Source organism: Chiloscyllium punctatum, chromosome 11 (assembly GCF_047496795.1).
Source record: "Chiloscyllium punctatum isolate Juve2018m chromosome 11, sChiPun1.3, whole genome shotgun sequence".
In the NCBI taxonomy this organism is placed as follows: Eukaryota; Metazoa; Chordata; class Chondrichthyes; order Orectolobiformes; family Hemiscylliidae; genus Chiloscyllium; species Chiloscyllium punctatum.
Window position 1 is genome coordinate 98,617,756 of NC_092749.1, and position 24,942 is coordinate 98,642,697.

General features: G+C 48.6%; 1 protein-coding gene across 16 annotated transcripts in view; it reads right to left on the minus strand.

Annotated features, from left to right (window-relative positions):
* Positions 1–24,942, minus strand: part of LOC140483251 (nesprin-1-like) — a 585,321-nt gene that overhangs the window by 362,559 nt on the left and 197,820 nt on the right. For all 16 annotated transcript variants that reach the window (XM_072581374.1, XM_072581386.1, XM_072581377.1 and 13 more), the window contains 4 exons: positions 16,673–16,826; positions 8,658–9,283; positions 4,726–4,905; positions 3,274–3,424 (listed from right to left, as the gene is read on the minus strand). In XM_072581374.1, the coding sequence (XP_072437475.1) occupies positions 3,274–3,424; positions 4,726–4,905; positions 8,658–9,283; positions 16,673–16,826 (1,111 nt within the window). The remainder of the gene's footprint in view (positions 1–3,273; positions 3,425–4,725; positions 4,906–8,657; positions 9,284–16,672; positions 16,827–24,942) is intronic.

Below are 24,942 nucleotides of genomic sequence, written 5' to 3' on the forward strand. Positions count from 1 at the left end.
AGAAGTACTATTCTAAAAGGAGTACACGAGCAGGGTATACATGCACAGAAATCATTAAAGGTGGCAGGTCAGCTGTTCTTAATGCATGTGGTATTCTAGGCATCAAAAACAGTGGCATCGAGTCCAACAGTAACGAGAAAATGATAACCATATGCAACACAGGGATTAGACCTCAGTTGGAGAACTGTGTATAACTTTAGGAATGATGTAAATTCACTGGAGAGAGTGGAAAAGAGGTCTATGAGGATAACTCCAGCAACAAGATGCCTCAGTTGTGAGGATTGATTTGAGAAGTTGGGACTGTTCACCTCGGAGACAGAAAGGCTGAGGGGAGATTGCATTGAGTTTTTCAGAATCATGAGGGGACCGGATAGAGAGGGTAGGAAGGGACTGTTGTCACTCACAAACAGATCAGGTACAATTTTGCAAAAGAATCAGATGTGAGGGGAGAAACATTTTCACACAGTGCATGGTTAGAGTGTGGAGTGCACTACCTGACTAAGTGTTTGAGAATGGAATGGAGTCATTGGACATTAAGCATGAGTTTTGGGGTGTGCGGCTGGCTGAATGTTGGTGGGATGGTGGTTTGAGCAAACCGGCGGGTCATGTGATGATGCCTCCCTGACTGCCTTCAGCACCCGTCTGAGGTCAGCTGACCTCTGGTGGCCCCACTCCCTGGTCCTCGGGAGTCAGGCACCAATGATTGATCTCCCCGGCAACCTGTGGCCATTGGCTGGCACATTTTCACACAGTGTGTGGTTAGAGTGTGGAGTGCCCTACCTGGAAATGTTTGAAGGTAGGTTCAGTGGAGGCAGTCAAAAGGACTTGGATAACATTTTAAATAGAAAAGATAAACAGGCAAGCAGGGAAAAGACGAGATTAGCTCTGAATCAAAATGCTCAGAGAGCTAGTAGAGACACAAAGGACTAAATGGCCTCTTTGTAACATATCTGAGAAATCATCTCTTAACTGTGTAGACTGTAATCTGGTGGAACAGACTAGTCACACCCCCCCAATGAAGGGTTTATGCCTGAAATGTCAATTATCCTGCTCCTCAGATGCTGCCTGACTGGCTGTGTTTTTCCAGCACCTCACTCTCAACTAGCCACCCCCCTCACCCATAACAGAATACAATAAAGTCAGGCCATGTAGTGAAGACCAAACTTTAACCACATCGCCTTCTAACTAATGAAGACACCTCAGAAAAATTAATAAAAGGACACATGATATCTAGTACTGACAGCTCCTGAAGGATGGAGGATGGGGGTTTGGCAAAGGGGCAGTGAGCCAGAGGGGTTTTAAGGAGAGGTTAATTGGAGGCTGAGGTGAAATGGAAACCATTTGCTTCTTGAGTAGGAATGTGAACCCTGACCTACACACATCAGTACCATTTGGGGTGGCCAGCCGTTGCTACCTCATCACCATGACGACCGTAGAAAGGAACTGAGCATCGTCATGTGCTGTCTGCACCAGGCAAGTGAAGACTGTCCAGCCTTCTGTTCTTAAAGACAGTCTGGCCATCTTAAAGGGAATCCACACTGAATAATATTGCTGGGATTCAGAACCAAAGGAAGTAGAGACCAAAGAGAATGGCATGGTGGCTCAGTGGTTAGCACTGCTGCCTCACAGCACCAGGGACCTGAATTCAATTCCAAACTCCACCTCTGTGTGGAGTTTGCACATTCTCCCCGTGTCTGCGTGGGTTTCCACCGGGTTCTCCAGTTTCCTCCCACAGTCCAAGGATGTGCACGTTGGGGTGGATTGGCCATGCTAAATTGCCCTTTAATGTTCAAGGGTGTGTAGATTAGGTGCATTAGTCAGGGGTAAATGTAGAGTAATAGCGTATGGGTGGGTTACTCTTCAGAGGGTCGGTGTGGACCTGTTGGGCTAAATGGCCTGTTTCCGCACTGTAGGGATTGTATGAAAGAGAGGTGATGGTTTCAGTATTGGGGTGGTAGTGGTGGACCTGGGCAGGACAAGGCTTCCCAGGCTGCCAGCCAATGGCCACAGGTTGCCGGGGAGATCAATCATCGGTGCCTGACTCCCGAGGACCAGGGAGCGGGGCCACCAGAGGTCAGCTGACCTCAGACGGGTGCTGAAGGCAGTCAGGGAGGCATCATCACATGACCTGCCGGTTTGCTCAATCCACCACCTCCAACATTCAGCCAGCCATATACCCCAACGCTCATTTTTAACGTCTAATGACTCCACTCCATTCTTAAACACTGAGTCAGTGCTGGACATCTCGTGCAGCACTCACCACCATTCCAAATACCTTCAGTTATTCGACCAAGAGGAATTTCCCTCTGCAAGGTGAACAGCAAACTCAGCACGACACCATCCTGCCAGCTTGCTGTGCCATTCAATATGACTGTGGCCACTCATCCCATTCAATATCCTGATCCTGCTCTCTCTTCTTTTTAGCCTTAAAGAGCTCTATTTATCTCCTTAGAGTTGCTGCCATAGAGACATACAGCACAGAAAAAGATCCTTCGGTCCAACCCATCCATGCCGACCAGATATCCCAGCCTAATCTAGTCCCATTTGCCAGCGCTTGGCCCACATCCCTCTAAACCCTTCCTATTCATATACCCATCTAGATGCCTTTTAAATGTTGTCAGTGTACCAGCCTCCACCACATCCTCTGACCACCCTCTGTGTGAAAAAGTTGCTCCTTAAGTCCCTTTTAATTTCTTCCCCTCTCACCCTAAACCTATGCCCTCTAGTTCTGGACTCCCCCACCTCAGGGAAAAGACCTCGTCTATTTACCCTATCCATGACCCTCATGATTTTATAAACCTCTATAAGCACAATGTTTTGGCCTCAATTTCTTTGTGCGGAAGAGAATTCCACAGGCTCACCACTTTCTGGGTGAAGACATTTCTCCTCATCTCAGTCCTGAATGTCCTATCCCATATCCTTAGACTGTGACCCCCTGGTTCCTCAATCAAATCCTGACGATGAATAATGTGTAAAGTGTGGGACAACTGAGGAAACCCATTCCTCATGATTGCACACAAGAGGTAGAAGGAAAGAGAGAGGGAGAGACGCTCCTGAAGAGCACATCACAGCGTTACCCCAATCACACAGCATCTCGGAGATTGCCACGGTCTGGAATCGTCAGTCAATGGATGGGAAATGATGGATAGCGAAATATCCACAAACCATTCCTTGAATTTGTAACTGACTGATGATGTTAGGATTCTGTTAAAATTAGTTCCAATCCTGCAGGGCTCCAGCAGTCAGACATTGATGGGCATTGGCAGTACGTACCCTGGACAGTGTTCTCCTTAAGTCTTCTTGATCCAATAGACTCGATTTGATCACGGCCACAGCTTCAGAATTTTCAATCACTTTGAGGAGAGAGGCCTTGGAGCTCTGGTGGTCTCTCATGAGGCCAAGCAGGAAGGAGGCCTGATCTTGACTGTAATAGAGAAACAGTAAATCAGTGTGACCTGTAGCTAGAGGAGAAGGTGAACCTACAGCATGCAGGTATTCCCCAAAATTCACTGACTAAACATTTTCAATTTACCTGGAGGTAGAATTCTCACGTGTTTTCTACTGCAGTAACATTAGTGAAAACCATGGAAACCAAACAATCAGTTTGTCAAACTCTCTCAGTGGAAGGAGGGGGGTTTAATCCCTTTAGAAAATTCCATTCCATAGTTTAGGACATGGTCTTGCAACCTGTAAACATTACTTACCATTGCTGTGAACGTTTCCAAGGGGAAGGCAGGGGTGTCATGGTAATGTCACTGGGCTAATAGTCAGTGGCCCAGGGTAATGTGGGAATATGGGTTCAAATCTCACCATGGCAGCTGGTGGAATTTAAAACCAGTTAGAAGTTTCAGTGCCGACACCATGAAGCTGACATCTAGGGTGGCATGGTGGCTCAGTGATTAGCGCTGCTGCCTCACAGTGCCAAGGAGCTGGATTCAATTCCAGCATCAGGCAACTGTCTTTGTACACTCTGCGTGGGTACCCTGTGGGTGCTCTGGTTTCTTCTCACAGTCCAAAGCTATGCAGGTTGGGTGGACTGACCATGCAGTAGTGTCCAGGGATGTGCAGGCAAGGTAGACTGGCCATGGGAAATGCAGAGTTACAGGGACAAAGTTGGCGGGTGTGTCTGGGTGGGATGATCTTCAGCAGGTTAGTGTGGACTCAATGGGCTGAATGGCCTGTCTCCCTACTGCAGGGATTCTATGATTCCCATTCAATTTTGCTATGTCAACTGTCACAAATGGACTTGCTGACTGTTGTCACTAGATGGGCACACTGGGAGCAGCTACCAAAATCTTCCAATTTTTGTCACCGTCTTGTTCACTTAAAACAAAAACTACATTCATCAAACGATCCTGGGCAATGGTACAATGTTGGTTCCCTTGCTGGATCAGTGATCCATAACAACCAGAGATCTACGCTGGTCTGAGAATCTGAATTGGGATAATAAAAACTGGTCAACAAACCTACATCTAGCAAATGAATAAAGAAAACATAAATCTGTGTCATACGCAAAAGAAATATAAATAACAAAGGCATAGATCAAATTAAGCCCATATGCAACTGATTCGGTTATGCTGTATCTAATTCAACTTGAAATGAAATTTAAATAATTGCAATTTTGTATATCTTGATTCATTCAGTGAATTGAGTTATAATAACTCAAATTAGTTGTGACTCAACAAAATATGCAGCCTCTTTTCCGTTTCAGTTGACTGTACTCACATGTCATTGATGAGCTTTTTGGTGTCATTCCAAGTCACTTCCAGCAGGTTAATTTCTTTCTCAGCTTCTGCGGCTAAAGTCTTATCCTTCTGAGTCAGCTGTTTTGCTTTGTCCATCAGCCACTGCAGCTCATGCTGTAGGGCCTTGAGATCTTCCTCAAGTTGACTGAATAATCTCAATCTACAGAAGGGAAGGAAAGGAAAAGGGTTAGGCTTCAGCTTGTCAGTCAGGTTCAACTCCTCTTTGCATTAAACGTCGAGATCCAGTCATCAAGATCTCATGATCCGTTTGGGTATTTGATGACATCAAGATATCAATCTGTACATCAATTCCAGTCCGCCACCTCTCCTTCATACATCTTGATTCTCCTTATCCCGCAAAAATCTATCAATGAAATAAAAGGCAAAACAAATGCAGGTTTCTGAAATAAAAATCAAAAGTGATGGAGAAACTCCAGCGGAACCTGTGGACAGAGAAACAGAGTTAACGTTTCAAGTCCAATTTGATTCTTCCTTGGAACCATTCTGCCTTGGCACTGCACAGGTGTGTCAGTCCAAATCCCGTGTCTCAAATGGGGTTCAAACCCTCAAACGCACACGTTTGGAAGCACTTTGTCGTGTCCTAAGGTTTATAAGGTTCCTATAAAAACTGCCTTCTCTCATGTTAAGAGAATTAGGCACAAATAGTACTTGTGTCAGCACTTTAAGGATGAAACCCAGTTAATCCGTGTTATGTATCGGTTGTTGGTAAGATCTGTCCATTGTTCTAGCAGTACAAGCTTGCTCTGAAATCATTCCTTCTAGGAAGCTAGAGTGAGCTGTTTCCTTCAATGACTCAACACAGACTTATTTTTAAAATCAGGTTTCCAGATTTTTGAATGGCATTGAATTGCTCATGTCGGGAAGATTACTCCAGTTACAATGAATACCTGAATCACTTTGTTACTTCACTTCAGGCAGAGTCAAAAAGCTCATTGTTTGAATCAAATGATGTCATTGGGCTACAATACCCTCTTTTGAGTTGGCACAGACTGGTGAATGAAACTCTGCAATTCATACGACTTTGGGAACAGCATGTAAAAAGTGGGTGAGGCACAATGAGTGCAACGCAGATCGAAGATAATACCAACTCTAAACAGTTTCCTCTCCAATTTTGATGGGGTTTAAGATCCTGCAGTCTGCATACAAACTAGGAGCAAGAGTAGGCCATTCGAGCCTGCTTCACCCTTCAATAAGGTCATGTCTGATCCGACTGTAACCTCAACTCCACACTGCCTCCACCCCAATAACATTTCACCTCATTGCTCACCGAGAACCTGCTTTAGAAATAATCAAGGACCCTGCTTCCACTAACTTCTGAGGAAGGGGGTTACAAAGACCCCTGTGAGAAAAGATATTCTCCTCATCTCATTCTTGAATGTGTGCCTCCTTATTGTGAAACAGTAATGTCTAATTTTAGGTTGTCTCTGAAGAGGAAACACCCTTTCTACATTCACCCTGTCAAGACCACTCAAGATCTTGTACGTTTCAATGCAATCACCTTCTGAGTGCCGGCGGACACAAGACTATTCGCATTTGCAGATACATTCTGTTTTGTTCAAAAAGCACACAATCTGGAAGCAGTCAGTTCATGTGACATTTTAGAAATTCCTCCTTTCGAAATAGAACCAGTCTGACTCAAGATTGCAAACAGACAGACTCTAACCTCACACCTTTAGTGCATTGTCTGAGCTGAGATGTCACCTTTTAATTTATAAAACCATGAGTTATCTCAGGAATGTGACTTGAAAGAAATTCTGAGATGTACATATTAATGAATCGAAACCTGCAACCCCTTTCTAAGTGATTAAAGACTTAACAGCAATCTAAGTTTGTTCAATAGACCGCATCAGCTATATGACACTTTGATCTTTTACTATAAATTCTGTGTCCTATGATCCTGCCCCACTAGCTACCAGAGGAAGGATCAGTGCTCTGAAAGCTTGTACTTCCAATTAAACCTGTTGGACTATAACCTGGGGTTGCGTGATTTTTAACTTTGTCCACCCTAGTGCAACACCAGCTCCTCCACATCAAACTCTCCCAATAAGATAACCCATCTTTTTCAAACATTAGTATAGCAAACCTTTTCTGAAAAACTTCCAACAATATTACATTGTTCCTGAAATAAGAAGGTCAATACTGTAGATAGTACTCCAGACGTGGTCTCACCAGTGCCCCTTTTAAAAGGAGCATAACCTCTCTACCACTGTATTCAATTCCCTTTGCATTAAACAGTGAGATTTTATTTACTTTCATAATTACTTATTGTCACCACATGCACGAGCCCACCTGGATCTATTTACATCCCGGAGCTCTGCAATCTCTCACCATTAATATGCTTACTTTTTAATATTTCTTCATCAAAACAAAAAATTCTGCATTTTCCTACTCTATTACTGGATCTTTGCCTGCTCACTTATCTATGTACATATTTTTGTATTCTCAAGTCCTTTTCACAAATTACTTTCCTGTCTATCATTATGTCATCAGCAAACCATATCTTGGGTCCCTTCACCCAAGTCATTAACCTAAATTGTAAAACATTGGGACACCAATACTGAACCCTATGATATACCACTTATACATCTTGCCAACTGAAACTGGTCATTATGCTTAACTGTACCTTTCGAGTAATCTTCTATCAATATCAAGATGTTACCTCAATACCATGACCTTTGATGTCCTGCAATAACCTTTGATCTTATCAAACGTTTTCTGGAAATGTAAATACAATGCTTCCACTGGTTCCCCTTTATCACAACACGTTACTGGCTCAATCTTTCTAATAAGTTGATGAAACATGATCTCCCTTTCACAAAACCCTGTGGACTCTGCCTGAATGCCATGAATGTTTCTAAACATTCTCTTGTCACATCTACAATTATCACCCCCAACATCTACCTGGTTACAAACATTTATGAGGCAGGGTTGAGAGACTTGAACCTGTTCTCATTGGCGAGAAGAAGGCTAAGAGGGGATTTGATAGACACATACAAGATGATCAGAGGACTACATAGGGTATACAGTCAAAGTCTTTTTGCTAGGATGGTGACATCAGCATGTACGAGTGGGCATAACTACAAATTGAGGGGTCAGAGGCAGGTTCGTTATGCAGAGAGTGGTAAGGGCATGGAATGCCCTACCTGCTAATGTAGTCAACTCAGCCACATTAGGGAGATTTAAACAATCCTTAGATAAGCACATGGATGATTTTGGGATAGTGTAAGGGGACGAGCTGAGATTAGTTCACAGGTTGGTGCAACATCGAGGGCCGAAGGGCCTGTTCTGTGCTGTATTGTTCTATATTCTATGTTCTAAGCTGACTGGCTTGTGTTTTTCTGTTTTCGATCTCTTCTCTTTTTTTGAATAAAGGAGTATTATACATTATTTTCCATTCTAACGGAAACTTCCCTGAATTTACGGAGTTTTGGAAAACTGAAACCAATACGTCAACTGACTCACTAGCGAACGAAACAGAAATTGGTGGAGAAACTCAGAAGGTCTGGCAGCATCTGTGGAGAGAAACCAGGGTTACTGCTTCAAGTCCGGTCATCCTTCGTTAGAACTGACAACAGCTCGGAAAAGGTGGTATTCATTTTTCTCTCCACAGACCTGTTGAGTTGCGCCAGCAATTTCTGTTCTGAATTGGTTCCAATGTGCACTTCTTTATTTTACTTCAGTCGCCAATTCTTCGTAGACCCAGATATGAAGTCAGTCAAAACCCAGGGACTTATCAGCCCTCAGCTCCCATTAATGCGGCCAGTCCCACCACCCTGTGATTCCTCTTGTTTCGATCCATTGAAAACTGGGCAGATCTACATTTTATGACTTTGTTCTAACCTTTGTGTCCAATACTGTGCCCCAGCACAAACACCTTCAGTATATATTCACCTGAGTTGTAAAGCTGGCAGAGTAGGCTCTTTCAGACTCTCACTGTCTGCCTTCTCTTCAATGTCTTCAATGGCCTTCAGCAGCTGCTCCTTGCGCTCTTTGAATGATTTCCACAGAGAGTTCAGTGCTTCAGCTTCGCTTTGTTTGGTGCCCAAGAGCTTCTGGACAGACTCCAGTTCTGCCTCTAATCCTTCAGCCAAGTCTCGACAGGATGTCCTCGAGTCAGAGCCCACTTGTTTCATATGGTACTGAGCTTGACTGATGAGTGCATCAAGGGCTGTGGCTTGGGACTCCAGTTGCTTAATGTCGGGCTTCACATCCCCCAGCTCTTTGTCCAGCAATTCCGTCTTTACCTTGTCCCAGTTAGTCGCAGTCTCGACCGTCTTCCTAATCCTGTGAAGCACGTTTCCAGCCGCCCTGTGGGTTTCCAGGAAGGAGGCCAGCTGTCCGAGAACCTCCTTCCTTCGCTCAACAACCTGATTGGCTTCCTGGAAAAGCTGGAAGCACTCCGCCATCCTGCTGTGGAGGAGCTGGTCCTGCAGCTCACACATGGAGCACAGTTGTTCCACCTGGTCATTGAGGCTCTGCTGTTCAGCTCGCTGTTGTTCCACAGCTCCCGCCTGGTCCTGCACATTGAGACAATGGACAAGAATTACAAAGGGTTTGACCCAAGTCATTCTGTCAAAAATACCAGAGAAGTGGCTAAAGATTACCTGCTCTTCGTCGCCTGGTTGTCACTATGTGTCAGTCCAACTAGTCCATGCCGACCAGATGTCCTAAACTAATCTAGTCCCACCTGCCAGCACCCAGCCCATATCCTTCTAAACCCTTCCTATTCAAATATCCATCCAGATGCCCTTTAAATGCCCTCCACCACATCCTCTTGCAGCTCATTCCATACACGTACCACCCTCTGTGTGAAAAAGTTGCCCCTTAGGTCTCTTTTATACCTTTCCCCTCTCACCCTAAACCTATGCCCTCTAGCTCTGGACTCCCCCACTCCAGGTAAAAGACTTTAGCTATTTATCCTATCCATGCCCCTCATGATTTTATAAACCTCTATAAGGTCACCGCTCAGCCTCCGACGCTCCAGGGAAAACAGCCCCAGCCTATTCAGCCTTCTCCCTATATCTCAAATGCTCCAACCATGGCAATATCCTTGTAAATCTTTTCTGAACCCTTCCAAGTTTCACAACATCCATCCTATAGGAGGGAGACTAGAATCGCACACAATATTCCAAAAGTGGCCTAACCAATGTCCTGTACAACTGCAACAGAAACTGCACAGTTACTGCCTTTGCTGTTTGAATTCGTGTATCGCTGGACATCGGAGTGCATCTGGGAAAATTAACAAACAGTGAAATTCACAACTAATCTTGGAGGAACTGGTTTTGGGCAAAGTTCACAGCACAGAGTCAGATATGTTAATTGTTGTTTTAAGTCTGTCCAAGAGAAAGGCTGCACGAGTGGGTACAGTGGGTTCTTTCTTGATTATGTGTTTTTGGAGATAAGTCTCTTGATTAAACTTAAAATATAAGCCATAGCTATTAATTTAACCTGGGGCAGTGTTTGTAGAGGAATAAGACAGTGTTATTTTCTGGGTCTGTAGATTGTGAAGGAGCAAAAATGATATAGAGTGATATGTACTTCTTGTCAGATGTGGGAGTTTAAAGAGAGTTTAAGTGTTATTGCGGATTATATCTGCCATAAATGCTGTTGGATGCGAATCTTATCAGATTGAGTGGATCGGTTGGAGAGACAGACAGAAGCGATGAAGAATTTGCAACAGCAACAGTATGTGATGGATGGCACTTATAGGAAGGGGGGAAAGTCTCAGATACAGTCATATATATAGATGGGTTAACTCCAGGAAGGGTAAGAGAGGTAGGCAGCTAGTGCAGGAGTCTTTTGTGGATATACCCATTTCAAACAGGTTTGCTGTTTTGGAAAATGTACAGGGTGATGGATTCTCAGGGGAACGTAGCACGAACAATTAATTTTCTGGTATTGAGACTGGCTCTAATGCAATGAGGGGTACGTCGGCTTCCAAGAGATCAATTGTGTTAGGGGATTCTGTAGTCAGAGGTGCAGACAGACGTTTCTGTGGCCAGCAGAGAAAAAGCAGAATGGTGTGTTGTTTCCCTGATGCCAGGATCAAGGATGTCTCAGAGAGGGTGCAGAATGTTCTCACGGGGGAGAGGGGCCAGCAGGAGGTCATTGTCCACATTGAAACCAACGACATTGGAAGGGAAAAGGTTGAGATTCTGAAGGGAGATTACAGAGAGTTAGATAGAAATTTAAAAAGGAGGTCCTCAAGGGTAGTAATATCTGGATTACTCCCAGTGCTACGAGCTAGTGAGGGCAGGAATAGGAGGATAGAGCAGATGAATGCATGGTTGAGGAGCTGGTGTATGGGAGAAGGATTCACATTTTTGGATCATTGGAATCTCTTTTGGGGTAGAAGTGACCTGTACAAGGAGGATGGATTGCACCTAAATTGGAAGGGGACTAATATACTGGCAGGGAAATTTGCTAAAACTGCTTGGGAGGATTTAAACTGGTAAGGTGGGGGCGTGGGACCAGGGAGATAGTGAGGAAAGAGATCAATCTGAGACTGGTACAGTTTAGAACAGAAGTGAGTCAAACAGTCAGGGCAGGCAGGGACAAGGTAGGACTAATAAATTAAACTGCATTTATTTCAATGCAAGGGGCCGAACAGGGAAGGCAGATGAACTCAGGACATGGTTAGGAACATGGGACTGGGATATCGTAGCAATTGCAGAAACATGGCTCAGGGATGGGCAGGACTGGCAGCTGAATGTTCCAGGATATAAATGCTACAGGAAGGATAGAAAGGGAGGCAAAAGAGGAGGGAGAGTAGCATTTTTGATAAGGGATAGTATTACAGCTGTGCTGAGGGAGGATATTCCCGGAAATACATCCAGGGAAGTTATTTGGGTGGAACTGAGAAATAAGAAAGGGATGATCACCTTATTGGGATTGTATTATAGACCCCCAATAGTCAGAGGGAAATTGAGAAACAAACTTGTAAGGAAATCTCAGCTATCTGTAAGAATAATAGGGTAGTTATGGTAGGGGATTTTAACTTTTCAAACAGCGACTGGGACTGCCATAGTGTTAAAGGTTTAGATGGAGAGAAATTTCTTAAGTGTGTACAAGACAATTTTCTGATTCAGTATGTGGATGTACCTACTAGAGAAGGTGCAAAACTTGACCTGCTCTTGGGCAAAAAGGCAGGGCAGGTGACTGAGGTGTCAGTGGGGGAGCACTTTGGGGCCAGCGACCATATTTCTATTCGTTTTAAAATAGTGATGGAAAAGGATAGACCAGATCTAAAAGTTGAAGTTCTAAATTGGAGAAAGGCCAATTTTGACGGTATTAGGCAAGAACTTTCGAAAGCTGATTGGAGGCAGATGTTCGCAGGTAAAGGGACGGTTGGAAAATGGGAAGCCTTCAGAAATGAGATAATGAGAGTCCAGAAAAAGTATATTCCTGTCAGGGTGAAAGGGAAGGCTGGTAGGTATAGGGAATGCCGGATGATTAAAAAAATTGAGGGTTTGGTTAAGAAAAAGAAGAATGCATATGTCAGGTACAGACAGGATAGATCGAGTGAATCCTTAGAAGAGTATAACGGCAGTAGGAATATAGTCAAGAGGGAAATCAGGAGGGCAAAATGGGGACATGAGATAGATTTGGCAAATAGAATTGAGGAGAATCCAAAGGGTTTTTACAAATATATTAAGGACAAAAGGGTAACTTGGGAGAGAATAGGGCCCTCAAAGATGAGCAAGGCAACCTTTGTGTGGAGCCACAGAAAATGGGGGTGATACGAAATGAATATTTTGCATCAGTATTTACTGTGGAAAAGGATATGGAAGATATAGACTGTAGGGAAATAGATGGTGACATCTTGCAAAATGTCCAGATTACAGAGGAGGAAGTGCTGGATGTCTTGAAACGGTTAAGGGTGGATACATCCCCAGGACCTGATCAGGTGTACCCGAGAACTCTGTGGGAAGCTAGAGAAGTGATTGCTGGGCCTCTTGCTAAGATATTTGTATCATCGATAGTCACAGGTGAGGTGCCGGAGAACTGGAGGTTGGCAAACGTGGTGCCACTGTTTAAGAAGGACGGTAAAGACTAGCCAGGGAACGATAGACCAGTGAGCCTGACCTCGGTGGTGAGCAAGTTGTTGGAGGGAATCCTAAGGGACAGGATGTACATGTATTTGGAAAGGCAAGCACTGATTAGGGATAGTCAACATGGCTTCGTGCGTGGGAAATCATGTCTCACAAACTTAATTGAGTTTTTTGAAGAAGTAACAAAGAAGATTGATGAGGGCAGAGCAGTAGATGTGATCTATATGGACTTCAGTAAGGCGTTTGACAAGGTTCCCCATGGGAGACTGATTAGCAAGGTTAGATCTCATGGAATACAGGGAGAACTAGCCATTTGGATACAGAACTGGCTCAAAGGTAGAAGACAGAGGGTGGTGGTGGAGGGTTGTTTTTCAGACTGGAGGCCTGTGACCAGTGGAGTGCCACAAGGATCGGTGCTGTGTCCTCCTCTTTTTGTCATTTACATAAATGAGTTGGATGCGAGCATAAGAGGTACAGTTAGTAAGTTTGCAGATGACACCAAAATTGGAGCAAAGAAGATTACCTCAGATTACAACAGGATCTGGACCAGATGGGCCAATGGGCTGAGAAGTGGCAGATGGAGTTTAATTCAGATAAATGCGAGGTGCTGCATTTTGGGAAAGCAAATCCTAGTAGGACTTATACACTTCATGGTAAGGTCAGAGGGAGTGTTGCTGAACAAAGAGACCTTGGAGTGCAGGTTCATAGCTCCTTGAAAGTGGAGTCGCAGGTAGATAGGATAGTGAAGAAGGCGTTTGGTATGCTTTCCTTTATTGGTCAGAGTACTGAGTACAGTAGTTGGAAGGTCATGTTGTGGCTTTACAGGACATTGGTTAGGCCACTGTTGGAATACTGTGTGCAATTCTGGTCTCCTTCCTATTGGAAAGATGTTGTGAAACTTGAAAGGGTTCAGAAAAGATTTACAAGGATTTTGCCAGGGTTGGAGGATTGGAGCTACAGGGAGAGGCTGAACAGGCTGGGGCTGTTTTCCCTGGAACGTCGGAGACTAAGGGGTGACCTTAAAGAGGTTTACAAAATTATGAGGGGCATGGATAGGATAAACAGGCAAAGTCTTTTCCCTGGGGTGGGTGAGTCCAGAACTAGAGGGCATAGGTTTGGGGTGAGAGGGGAAAGATATAAAAGAGACGTGAGGGGCAACCTTTTCACTCAGAGGGTGGTACGTGTATGGAATGAGCTGCCAGAGGATGTGGTGGAGGTTGGTACAATTGCAACATTTAAGAGGCATTTGGATGGGTATATGAATAGGAAGGGTTTGGAGGAATGTGGGCTGGGTGCTGGCAGGTGGGACTAGATTGGGTTGGGATATCTAGTTGGCATGGACGGGTTGGACTGAACGGTCTGTTTCCATGCTGTACATCTCTATGAATCTATGAAACATGACCTCCCAACTCCTAAATGCACTGACCAATAAAGGAAAGCATACCAAATGCCTTATTCACTATCCTATCTGCCTGCAACTCCACTTTCAAGAGCTATAAACTGGCACACCAAGGTCTCTTTGCTCAGCAACACTCCCTAGGACCTTACCATTAAGTATATAAGTCCTGCTCTGATTTGCCTTTCCAAAATGTAGCACCTCACATTTATCTAAATTAAATTCCATCTGCCACTCCTCAGCCCATTGGCCCATCTGATCATGATCCCGTTGTACTCTGAGGTAACCTTCTTCACTGTCCACTACACCTCCAATTTTGATGTCATCTGCAAACTTACGAATCATACCTCCTATATTCACATCCAAATTATTTCTATAAATGATGAAAAGTAGTGGATCCAGCCCCGATCCTTGTGGCACTCCACTGGTCACAGGCCTCCAGTCTTAAAAACAACCCTCCACCACCACCCTCTGTCTTCTACCTTCGAGCCAGTTCTGTATCCCAATGGCTAGTTCTCCCTGTATTCCATGAGATCTAACCTTGTTAATCAATCTAACAACTTTCTGTGCTACACGTCTCTATGACTCTATTACTCTATCTGTTGCATGTGGGAAATAAACTAATGAGACTCAAACAAATGTGTTCAAAAGATGCCCAGACTTCACTTTAGACCAATGGGTGCATTTCATCCCCGTGACACTAATCAGCTGGCTGAACATGAACAGGAGATACAGGAGTAAGAGTGGACCATTCAGGTCCTCAAACTATTCACTATTCAATCAGAATATGGCTGCTCCATCTATGGCCTTAACCCCACTCACCTGCCTACACTCCGTAACCCTCAACTCCCCTGCTAATCACAAATCTAACCCAGCCTTGAATATACTGAGTAGCCCAGCCTCCACTGCTCACTGGGGAAGAGAATTCTGAATACTAATGACCCTCTGGGAGAAGAAATTCTCCCTCATTCTCCCTCATCTTAAATGGGAGACCACTCTATGAAAAGAAACGTCCTCTTAGTATTGAGCTTCTCAGGATGGTATAGGTTAGAATAAGACCACCTGCCATTCTCTGAAACTCCAATGAGTACAGTTCCAACCTCACACAGTCACAGAGATGTACAGCGTGGAAAAAGACCCTTCCATCCAACTCGTCCGTGCTGACCCAGATATCCTAAATTAAACTAGGCCCATTTGCCAGCATTTGGCCCATATCCCTCTAAACCCTTCCTATTCATATACCCATCCAGATGCCTTTTAAATGTTGTAATTGTATCAGCCTCCACCACTTCCTCTCATAGCTCATTCCATACACACACCACCCTCTGCGTGAAAGAGTTGCCCCATAGGTCCCTTTTATATCTTTCCCATCTCACCTTTACAGTAAACACTCAGCTGGTCTGATGAATGACCTGAAATATTAATTCTGTTTCTCACACTGTCATTACCACCTGCCTGAGTCTTTCTCGAAGTTTCTCTTTTAATTCCACATTTCCAGCTCCTGCAACATTTCAGTGCTGTTTCTTCATTATTTTATTTAACCAATTACTACAGGCATTCGAAGTTATGGAATTAAGGAATATTTACAGACAGCCATTCAGAACATTGTGTTCGTCGCTGCAACTTGGCTTCACTAGCGCCCCCTAGTGTCTCCCTGTGTCCCTGAAAATGTTTTCTAATAATTCTCCAATCCCCTTTCCAATGCCTCAACTGAATCTGTCATCATCTCACTCTGAGATCTTCAAGATCCAAACTGATTGTTGCATTTAAAAGGGTTACTTTACCCCTCATGGTGCCTTTGATTCCTTTGCCATTTTCCTTCGATTATTGATCTCTGTTTCTCAATCATTCTGTCAATGAAAATGGTTACTCGCTATTTGTTCTGTCTGGGCCTCTCATGATTTGTGAATCCTCTTTCAAATCTCCTCTCAACCTTTCTCATTGCTAAGGGGAAAAAGCCCCAGCTCCTGGGTGGGCAGTACGGTGGCTCAGCAGTAGTTAGCTCCACAGCCTCACCGTGCCAAGGACCCTGGTTCGATCCTTCCTTGGGTGACCATTTATGTGGAGTTTGCACGTTCCAACCATGTCTGCATGGGTTTCCTCTGGGTGCTCCGCTTTCCTCCCACAGTCCAAAGACGTGCCGGCGAGGTGGATTAGCCATGGGACAGGCAGGGTTGCAGGGACGGGGTGGATCTGGGTGGGGAGCTCTTTGGACGGTCAGTGTGGACCTGATGGGCTGAATGGCCTGCTTCCACACTGTAGGGATTCTATGATTCCTCCAGTCTCTTCCCCCCGATTTGAAGGACCTCATTCCGGGATGGGAAAATTGCTCTTTCCGTTGTGGGCCAAGTGAGTGGGGTTGGTATAGACTGCATGACCAGGTGAGCAGTCACTTGTTGCTCAGAGCCAATTCACTGAGTGCACGGCATTCCTTTAAGAAGGATGCAGGGCGTCTTTACCTTTATGTGATTCAATGCAGGCTGCAGATCTGTGGAAATGATCTCTGAGGTTGACTGCAGGCCACTGAGAAAGCGTTCGACCCAATAGGAAAATCTCAGCAAACGTTCATCAAACTGCTGGTGCTTCTCAACTGCCTCCTCGAACAGACGGATTCTGTGGAACAAAAGCAGTGTGTAACAAAATTAGTCCTTGGAACTGGAATGGTCCTACTCTTTGGTTCACTCAGTCACTCACAATGGCTAAGGAAGGACTGCAAATTTCCTTTGTGAAAGGAATCGGTTGGGTTTGGCCAATTGTACCGACGCTCAGATTCTTTTCCCTCAAACTGCCATGGAGAGATTTGAATTCTCCCTCTCTGAACAATGGTTTGGATGTGAACATGGGAGGTATAGTTAGTAAGTGTGCAGATGACACTAAAACTGGAGGTGCAGTGGGCAGCAAAGGTTACCTCAGATTACAACAGGATCTTGGCTACATGGGCCAATGGGCCGAGGAGCAGCAGATGGAGTTTAATTTTGATGAGTGTGAGGTACTGCGTTTTGGTAAGGCAAAACAGGGCAGGACTCATACACTTAATGGAAGGGCACTAGGGAGGGTAGTCAAACAGAGACCTAGGGGTGCAGGTTCATAGTTCCTTGAAGGAGGGATTGCAGGTAGACAGGGTGGTGGAAAAGGCATTTGGCTCCCTTGGCTTTATTTCTCAGAGCATTGAGTATAGGACTTGGGATGTCAGCGTAAGGCTGTACAGGATATGGGTGAGGCCACTTTTAGAATACTGTGTACAATTCTGATCACCCTTCTACCAGAAAGATTTTGTTAAACTTTAAAGGGTTCAGAAAAGATTTACAAGGATGTTGCCAGAGTTGGAGGACTTGAGCTATAGGGAGAGGCTGAACAGGCTGGGGCTGTTTTCCCTGGAGTGTCGGAGGATGAGGGGTGACCTGATAGAGGTTTATAAAATCATGAGGGGAATGGACGGGGTAAATGGTCAAGGTCTTTTTCCTTGGGGTGGGGGTGTCTAAAACTCGAGGGCATAGGTTTAGGGTGAGAGGGGAAAGATATTAAAGGGACCTAAGGGGCAACTTTTTATGCAGAAAGCGGTGCATGTATGGAACGAGCTGCCAGAGGAAGTGGTGGAGGCTGGTACAACATTACAACATTAAAAATGCATCTGGATGGGTTTATGAATAGGAAGGTTTAGAGGGATGTGGGCCAAGTGCTGGCAAATGGGACTAGATTAATTCAGGATACTGGTCAGCATGGACAAGTTGGTCCAAAGGGTCTTTTTCTTTGTTGTATGACTCTATGACATTCCCCAGGAATCTAGGCTAGTCTGTTACCACAGCCACTATCCCATCATACCCTCGGTATTATGAGGGTAAGTTGGTATCAGCTTTAGAATGGTTACACTATGGAATGAGGCTATTCAATCCATTATGTTGGTTCTGGTTTTCTATAAGAGCAGCTTAGTTGATCCCACTAACCCATCATTCCATTAGCCCCACGGTCCCATCATTCCCATGGTCCCAAAATCCCCAAGGTCGCAATACCCCCATTGGTCCCACAACATCCATGGTCCTACAACCCCCATGGTCCCAGTGCCCCGATGTTCCCATTACCCTCATGGTCCCACCACCCCCATGGTCCCGCTACACCATGGTCCCACAACCCCCATGGTCCCACTACCCCCATGGTCCCATTACCTCCATGGTCCCACTACCCCCATGGTCCCACTACCCCCATGGTCCCATTACCCCATGGTCTCACTACCCCATTGTCCCACTACCCCCATGGTCCCAATACCCTCATGGTCCAACTACCCCATGATCCCATACCTCCATTGTCCCACTATCCCCATGGTCCCACTACCCTCATGGTCTCACTGCCCCCATGGTCCCAACACCCCCATGGTCCCACTACCCTCATGGTCCCACCATCCCCATGGTCTCACTACCCCCATGGACCCACCACCCCCATGGTCCCACTACCCCCATGGTCCCATTACCCCAATGGTCCCATTACCCCCATTGACCCACTATCCCCCATTGTCCCACTACCCCAATGGTCTCACTACCCCCATGGTCCCACTACCCTCATGGCCCCACCACCTCCATGGCCTCACTACCCCCATGGCCCCACTACCACCATGGCCCCACAAACCCCATGGTCCCACCACCCCCATGGACCCACTACTCCCATGGTCCCATGACCCCCATGGTCCCATTACCCCCATGGTCCCACTACCCCCATGGTCCCACAATCCCCATGGTCCCACTACCCCCATGGTCCCATTACCCCCAAGGTGCCACTACCCTCCTGGTCCCACCACCCCCATGGTCGCACTAATCCCATGGTCCTACCAACCCATGGTCCCACTCCCCTCAGGGTTCCACTACCCTCATGGTCCCACCATCCCCATGGTCTCACTAACCCCATGGCCCCACCGCCCCCATGGTCCCACTAACCTCATGGCCCCACCACCCCCATGGTCCCACTACCCCCATGGTCCCATTACCCCCATTGTCCCACTATCCCCATGGTCCCACTACCCTCATTGTCCCACTACCCCAAGGTCCCAATACGCCCATTCTCCCACTACCCCATGGTCCCACCAACCCCATGGTCTCACTACCCCCATGACCCCACCACCCCCATGGTCCCACTACGCCCATGGTCCCATTGCCCCCATAGTCCCATTACCCCCATTGTCCCACTATCCCCATGGTCCCACTACCCTCATGGTCCCACTACCCCCATGGTCCCAATACGCCCATTGTCCCACTACCCCATGGTCCCACTACCCCCATGGTCCCACTACCCTCATTGTCCCACTACTCCATTGTCTCACTACCCCCATTGTCCCACTATCCCCATGGTCCCACTACCCCATGGTCCCACTACCCTCATTGTCCCACTACCCCCATTGTCCCACTACCCTCATGGTCCCACGACCCTCATGGTCCCACTATCCCCATGGTCCCACTACCGCCATTGTCCCATTACCCCATGGTCCCACTACCCCCATTTTGTCCCACTACCCCCATTGTCCCACTACCCCATGGTCCCACTAAATGCATGGTCCCACTACCCCCATGATCCCACTACCCTCATGGTCCCACTATCCAATGGTCCCACCACCCTCATGGTCCCATTACCCTCATGGTCCCATTACCCTCATGGTCCCACTACCCAATCGTCCCACTATCCCCATGGTCCCACCACCCCCATTGTCTCACCACCCCCATTGTCCCACTACCCCCATTGTCCCACTACCTTCATGGTCCCACTACCCCCATGGTCTCACCACCCCCACTGTCCCACTAACCCCATGGTCCCACTACCCCCATGGTCCCATTACCCCCATGGTCCCATTACCCCCATTGACCCACTATCCCCCATTGTCCCACTACCCCAATGGTCTCACTACCCCCATGGTCCCACCACCCCCATGGTCCCACTACCCCCATGGTCCTACCATCCCCATTCTCCCTCTACCCTCATCGTCCCACCACCCCCATTGTCCCACTACCCCATGGTCCCACTGCCCCCATGGTCCCACTACCCACATTGTCCCATTACCCACATTGTCCCATTACCCCCATTGTCCCATTACCCCATGGTCTCACTACCCCCATTGTCCCACTACCCCCCATGGTCCCACCAACCCCATGGTCTCACTACCCCCATGGCCCCACCACCCCCATGGTCCCACTACGCCCATGGTCCCACTGCCCCCATGGTCCCATTATCCCCATTGTCCCACTATCCCCATGGTCCCACCACCTCCATGGTCCCACCACCTCCATGGTCCCACTACCCTCATGGTCCCAATACGCCCATTGTCCCACTACCCATGGTCCCACTACCCCCATGGTCCCACTACCCTCATTGTCCCACTACCCCAAGGTCCCAATACGCCCATTCTCCCACTACCCCATGGTCCCACCAACCCCATGGTCTCACTACCCCCATGGCCCCACCACCCCCATGGTCCCACTACGCCCATGGTCCCACTGCCCCCATGGTCCCATTACCCCCATTGTCACACTATCCCCATGGTCCCACTACCCTCATGGTCCCACTACCCCCATGGTCCCACTACCCCCATGGTCCCATTACCCCATGGTCTCACTACCCCATTGTCCCACTACCCCCATGGTCCCAATACCCTCATGGTCCAACTACCCCATGATCCCATACCTCCATTGTCCCACTATCCCCATGGTCCCACTACCCTCATGGTCTCACTGCCCCCATGGTCCCAACACCCCCATGGTCCCACTACCCTCATGGTCCCACCATCCCCATGGTCTCACTACCCCCATGGACCCACCACCCCCATGGTCCCACTACCCCCATGGTCCCATTACCCCAATGGTCCCATTACCCCCATTGACCCACTATCCCCCATTGTCCCACTACCCCAATGGTCTCACTACCCCCATGGTCCCACTACCCTCATGGCCCCACCACCTCCATGGCCTCACTACCCCCATGGCCCCACTACCACCATGGCCCCACAAACCCCATGGTCCCACCACCCCCATGGACCCACTACTCCCATGGTCCCATGACCCCCATGGTCCCATTACCCCCATGGTCCCACTACCCCCATGGTCCCACTACCCCCATGGTCCCACAATCCCCATGGTCCCACTACCCCCATGGTCCCATTACCCCCAAGGTGCCACTACCCTCCTGGTCCCACCACCCCCATGGTCGCACTAATCCCATGGTCCTACCAACCCATGGTCCCACTCCCCGTGTGGTCCCACTACCCTCAGGGTTCCACTACCCTCATGGTCCCACCATCCCCATGGTCTCACTAACCCCATGGCCCCACCGCCCCCATGGTCCCACTAACCCCATGGCCCCACCACCCCCATGGTCCCACTACCCCCATGGTCCCATTACCCCCATTGTCCCACTATCCCCATGGTCCCACTACCCTCATTGTCCCACTACCCCAAGGTCCCAATACGCCCATTCTCCCACTACCCCATGGTCCCACCAACCCCATGGTCTCACTACCCCCATGACCCCACCACCCCCATGGTCCCACTACGCCCATGGTCCCATTGCCCCCATAGTCCCATTACCCCCATTGTCCCACTATCCCCATGGTCCCACTACCCTCATGGTCCCACTACCCCCATGGTCCCAATACGCCCATTGTCCCACTACCCCATGGTCCCACTACCCCCATGGTCCCACTACCCTCATTGTCCCACTACTCCATTGTCTCACTACCCCCATTGTCCCACTATCCCCATGGTCCCACTACCCCATGGTCCCACTACCCTCATTGTCCCACTACCCCCATTGTCCCACTACCCTCATGGTCCCACGACCCTCATGGTCCCACTATCCCCATGGTCCCACTACCGCCATTGTCCCATTACCCCATGGTCCCACTACCCCCATTTTGTCCCACTACCCCCATTGTCCCACTACCCCATGGTCCCACTAAATGCATGGTCCCACTACCCCCATGATCCCACTACCCTCATGGTCCCACTATCCAATGGTCCCACCACCCTCATGGTCCCATTACCCTCATGGTCCCATTACCCTCATGGTCCCACTACCCAATCGTCCCACTATCCCCATGGTCCCACCACCCCCATTGTCTCACCACCCCCATTGTCCCACTACCCCCATTGTCCCACTACCTTCATGGTCCCACTACCCCCATGGTCTCACCACCCCCACTGTCCCACTAACCCCATGGTCCCACTACCCCCATGGTCCCATTACCCCCATGGTCCCATTACCCCCATTGACCCACTATCCCCCATTGTCCCACTACCCCAATGGTCTCACTACCCCCATGGTCCCACCACCCCCATGGTCCCACTACCCCCATGGTCCTACCATCCCCATTCTCCCTCTACCCTCATCGTCCCACCACCCCCATTGTCCCACTACCCCATGGTCCCACTGCCCCCATGGTCCCACTACCCACATTGTCCCATTACCCACATTGTCCCATTACCCCCATTGTCCCATTACCCCATGGTCTCACTACCCCCATTGTCCCACTACCCCCCATGGTCCCACCAACCCCATGGTCTCACTACCCCCATGGCCCCACCACCCCCATGGTCCCACTACGCCCATGGTCCCACTGCCCCCATGGTCCCATTATCCCCATTGTCCCACTATCCCCATGGTCCCACCACCTCCATGGTCCCACCACCTCCATGGTCCCACTACCCTCATGGTCCCAATACGCCCATTGTCCCACTACCCATGGTCCCACTACCCCCATGGTCCCACTACCCTCATTGTCCCACTACCCCAAGGTCCCAATACGCCCATTCTCCCACTACCCCATGGTCCCACCAACCCCATGGTCTCACTACCCCCATGGCCCCACCACCCCCATGGTCCCACTACGCCCATGGTCCCACTGCCCCCATGGTCCCATTACCCCCATTGTCACACTATCCCCATGGTCCCACTACCCTCATGGTCCCACTACCCCCATGGTCACACCACCTCCATGGTCCCACTACCCTCATGGTCCCACTACCCTCATGGTCCCAATACGCCCATTGTCCCACTACCCCATGGTCCCACTACCCCCATGGTCCCACTACCCCCATGGTCCCACTACTCCATTGTCTCACTACCCCCATTGTCCCACTATCCCCATGGTCCCACTACCCCCATGGTCCCACTACCCTCATTGTCCCACTACCCCCATTGTCCCACTACCCTCATGGTCCCACGACCCTCATGGTCCCACTATCCCCATGGTCCCACTACCGCCATTGTCCCACTACCCTATGGTTCCACTACCCCCATTTTGTCCCACTACCCCCATGGTCCCACCACCCCCATTGTCCCACTACCCCCATTGTCCCACTACCCCCATTGTCCCACTACCCTCATGGTCCCACTACCCCCATGGTCTCACCACCCCCACTGTCCCACTAACCCCATGGTCCCACTACCCCCATGGTCCCATTACCCCCATGGTCCCATTACCCGCATTGACCCACTATCCCCCATTGTCCCACTACCCCAATGGTCTCACTACCCCTATTGGTCCCACCACCCCCATGGTCCCACTACCCTCATGGCCCCACCACCTCCATGGCCTCACTACCCCAATTGTCCCACTACCCCCATGGTCCCACTGCCCCTATGGTCCCACTACCCCCATGGTCCCACTACCCCCATGGTCCTACCATCCCCATTCTCCCTCTACCCTCATCGTCCCACCACCCCCATTGTCCCACTACCCCATGGTTCCACTACCCCCATTGTCCCACTACCCCCATTGTCCAATTACCCTCATGGTCCCACTACCCCCATGGTGCCACTACCCCTATTGTCCACTACCCGCATTGTCCCATTACCCTCATGGTCCCACTACCGTCATCGTCCCACTACCCCCATTGTCCCACTACCCCCATTGTCCCACTACCCCCATTGTCCCACTACTCTCATGGTCCCACTACCCCCATGGTCCCACTACCCTCATGGTCCCACCACTCCTATGGTCCCACTACCCTCATTGTCCCACTACCCCATGGTCCCATTGCCCCCATGGTCCCATTACCCCCATGGTCCCATTACTTCCATGGTCCCATTACCTCATGGTCCTACTACCCCATGGTCCCATTACCCTATGGTCCCATTAGCCCCATGGTCCCATCACCCCCATGGTTCCACTACCCTCATGGTCCCACTACCCCATGGTCCCATTACCCCCATGGTCCCACTACCCCATTGTCCCATTACCCCATGGTCTCACTACCCCCATGGTCCCATCACCCCCATGGTTCCACTACCCTCATGGTCCCACTACCCCATGGTCCCATTACCCCCATGGTCCCACTACCCCCTTGGTCTCATTACCCCCATGGTCCCATTACCCCCATGGTCCCGTTACCCCCATGGTACCACTACCCTCATGGTTCCACTACCCTATGGTCCCATTAGCCCCATGGTCCCACTACCCCCATGGTCCCACTACCCTCATGGTCCCACTACCCTCATGGTCCCATTACCCCCATGGTCCCACTACCCTCATGGTACCACTACCCTCATGGTTCCACTACCCCATGGTCCCATTACCCCCATGGTCCCATTACCCCATGGTCCCACCATCCCCATGGCCCAGCGAGTACAGTAATTATCAAGTTCTCTTTTGAAAGTCTCAGGAGAATTTGTTTCCAGCCCCTAACCACTTGCTGAACAAGAACGTTTTTCTTCATGTCCCCTGTGCTTCTTATTTCCAGTCTCCTTAAATCTGTGA